The sequence below is a fragment of the Orycteropus afer genome, unplaced genomic scaffold (assembly GCF_000298275.1).
Source record: "Orycteropus afer afer isolate SDZICR_OR568_19922 unplaced genomic scaffold, OryAfe1.0 scaffold00493, whole genome shotgun sequence".
In the NCBI taxonomy this organism is placed as follows: Eukaryota; Metazoa; Chordata; class Mammalia; order Tubulidentata; family Orycteropodidae; genus Orycteropus; species Orycteropus afer.
In genome coordinates this window covers 597,533-600,677 of record NW_006922080.1, presented here as the reverse complement: position 1 = coordinate 600,677, position 3,145 = coordinate 597,533, and the positions used below count along the sequence as shown (strand labels likewise).

Here is a 3,145-nt window from a genome sequence, read left to right as displayed (position 1 = left end):
TATATATATATATTTAGTGTATTAAGTAAAATCACCAGAACCTTTAGCTATTCAATAATTTTATGATGTTTATATATTAACAGATGACCTTTCACTTTGTTCATTTTTATTCTGGCCCAGCCCCAAGGATTTATGAAAATAAAAATAATAAATAATGAAGATTTTAAAAGATAAATTCTGCTATCAAGAACTGCTGAATGACCATGGCCTTGTACCAGATTTTTTGGGGTAAACCTGGGATTTTTTTCTCTTTAATAGGCTCTTGCAGCCAATGCTGGAACAGGATTTGCTGTTGCTGAGCCTCAAATTGCAATGTTTTGTGGGAAGTTAAATATGCATGTGAACATTCAGACTGGAAAATGGGAACCTGATCCAACAGGCACAAAGAGCTGCTTTGGAACAAAAGAAGAAGTTCTTCAGTATTGTCAGGAGGTAAGACTGTTGCCAGAAAGTTGGAACACTTTTTTTCTGGACCAGGGTTCAGCCTGTTTTCCTTAGATGAATGTTCTTATCCTTCTCTTTTGACCTAAGGCCAAGTTGCTAATGACTAGAGCACCAGACCTTTTGTTTTTAAGTGTAGGATGTGATTGAGACTTCTCAGGTCTCAACTGAGAGCTCTCAGTTCTTTCTGGAAGCTTGGCAAGTACAGCCTTGTTATCTTGGCTTCCCCCTTGTTATGGGAAGATGTGAATCAACACGTGTGATATGCATGGTTGGTTTTCAACTTGCTGATATAAAGCATCCAGTTTTGTAAATGATCTCAGGTCTGATTCAACTTATCTTTTTGAGTCAAAATTCGATCCAGCAAAGGATTGTGAGATGTTTTAACTTCTTAGCAATACTGGCATATAGGAGATGAAATATTATTGTATACTTTAGTAAGCAGACATTTAAACTCATCTCTTAAATGTTTTAGTTCATGAACTCACAGCAATTTACACTAACCTATAAGTAAACTTGATACCTAATGGTTTTTGTTTTTAAGTTGAAAGCTTGCTGGCTTTGCATATCTTAAATGGAGATTCTCTTTTTTTTTTTCCTTTTTTTTTAAATGAAAATTGTAAAATCTGCTTATCAAAAGAAAGCTAATAGTTACAGTATCTTTTTAGTTGGCCACTCTGGTTGAAAGCAGGAATTTACAAATTTATATAAGAGAAAGCTGGAGGATGAATAAACTTAGAAATTCATCTTTACTTGCTTTTTCTTACCAGATGTATCCAGAGCTACAGATCACAAATGTTATGGAAGCAAACCAGCCAGTCAGTATTGAAAACTGGTGCCGAAAGGACAAAAAACAGTGCAAGAGTCATATTGTTACACCTTTCAAATGTCTTGGTGAGTATTCCTTTGGAAGTTTTTGGTTACTTTTCTAGAAGTGGGTTCTCCCATGTTTTTGGATTTTTTAAATATTTTTATTGTGGCAAAAAGCATGTAACACAAATATTACTATGTTTGTGGGATACTAATTACATTCAGTATGTTGTACAACCAGTCATCATTATCTATTTCAAAAGTTTTCCATCAACCTCAGACAGAAACTCAGTACTCCTGAAGCAATAATTTCCTACTCCTCTCTTCTCCCCTCTGGTAACCACTAATAAACGTTTACTCTTTGTGTTTCCCTTTTCTAGATATTTCATAGAAGTGAGGTCATACAATATTTGTCCTTTTATGTCTGACTTATTTCACTCGGCATAATGTTTTCAAAGTCCGTGCGTGTCATAACTTGTATAAGAATTTCATTTTTCTTTACAGCTGAATAATATTCCATTGCATGGTTAAAAACACTATCGTGTTTATCCATTTATCTGTGGATCAATACTTGGGCTATTTCTCTCTTTTGGCTATTATAAATATGCTTCAGTGGACATGGGTTGCAAATACCTGTTTGAGTCCCTGCTTTCAAGTCTTTTGGGTTCCCTCATTTTTAAATTTAATATTCTCGTGGTTTAAAGTGAAATATCAATCTCCATTAAGAAACTGAGAGCCAAAAGAGTTTATTGGGAAATTGCTCTCTAGTGTTAACAGTTGACCACTTTTATTAACTCTGCCTCTCCTGTCATTGATGTCTTTCTGAGGATAAATCTTTTTCATGTGTTGTTGTTGTTATTTGCCATTGAGTCAGACCCTACTCATAGTGACCCCTGCTTGGGTTTCTGAGGCAGTATCGCTACGGAAGTAGATTACCTAACCGTTCTTCCGAGGAGTGGCTGGTGGGTTTGAACCATCAGCCTTCTGGTTAGCTTAGGCACTACACTACCAGACCTCCTAGTCTTTTTCATAGTATCAAATAAAAATGCTACTCTCAGAGCAGTGCAACTTTGACCTCATATCAGTTGCTTAAGATTAATGTTTCACAGTGGTGGTAGTGAGTGGTACTAAAGCAGCCTATGGGATAAATACTTCTTTTTTGCTTTACTTCATCTTACACACATTCGTAAAGTACCAAATCCTACTTAATTAACCAGATCAAAATTCTAATAGTTTTCAGAAGAAGGAAAAGTGTCTCATAGCTACCTATAGCATTCAGGGATACCAGGGCACCTCCTGTTCTGAAGGGTTTGGGACTGGTAAGGATATTTATGAGTCTGTGCAGCTGGTATTAACATTCAGAGCCAATATTATTAAAACTGCAATTTTTTTTTTTTAAATTGTGATTTGGGTGAAGATTTACATAGCAAATTCACTTTCTATACAGCAGTTCACATATACTTTATCTCATTGTCATTGACCACAGTTTACCAGTGCAACAGCTCCCCTACCACTTCCTCTCCATAGTTACATCTTTCCAGTGTCCATCCCTCCATACATGCCTGCCCCCTGAGCTGTCTCCCTGTGCATAAGCTGCCCTTCTTTCTCCCATGATTGTTCTCTCCAAGAAGTGCACCTACTTGAGGTAAATGTTTAGCTCACATGCCTGTATTTTGTTTGCCTTGAAACCACAGGTGGGGTTCAATTCCAGATCTGAAGGGCAGCAAGGGGTCATAGTCTCAATGGTTCCACGAGGATCTGTCGGACCAGCAAACCTGGTCTCCAACTTTTTTTTTTTTTCTTTTTCCCCCAAATGATTTTGAGTTTTTTTCCACATTGTTCTCCCTCTCTATCCAGGATCTCCTACATAGATCCCCTTCCAAGTGGATGACAG

The 3,145-nt window shown here is 37.0% G+C and overlaps 1 protein-coding gene across 1 annotated transcript in view; it reads left to right on the top strand.

Annotated features, from left to right (window-relative positions):
* Nucleotides 1-264: 264 nt before the first annotated feature.
* The window catches only part of APLP2 (amyloid beta precursor like protein 2), a 62,137-nt gene continuing 59,256 nt past the window's right edge, over nt 265-3,145 (top strand). Inside the window, exons 1-2 of the mRNA XM_007955179.2 lie at nt 265-432; nt 1,212-1,335. Coding sequence (XP_007953370.2) covers nt 313-432; nt 1,212-1,335 — 244 coding nt within the window. The 5' untranslated portion in view covers nt 265-312. The remainder of the gene's footprint in view (nt 433-1,211; nt 1,336-3,145) is intronic.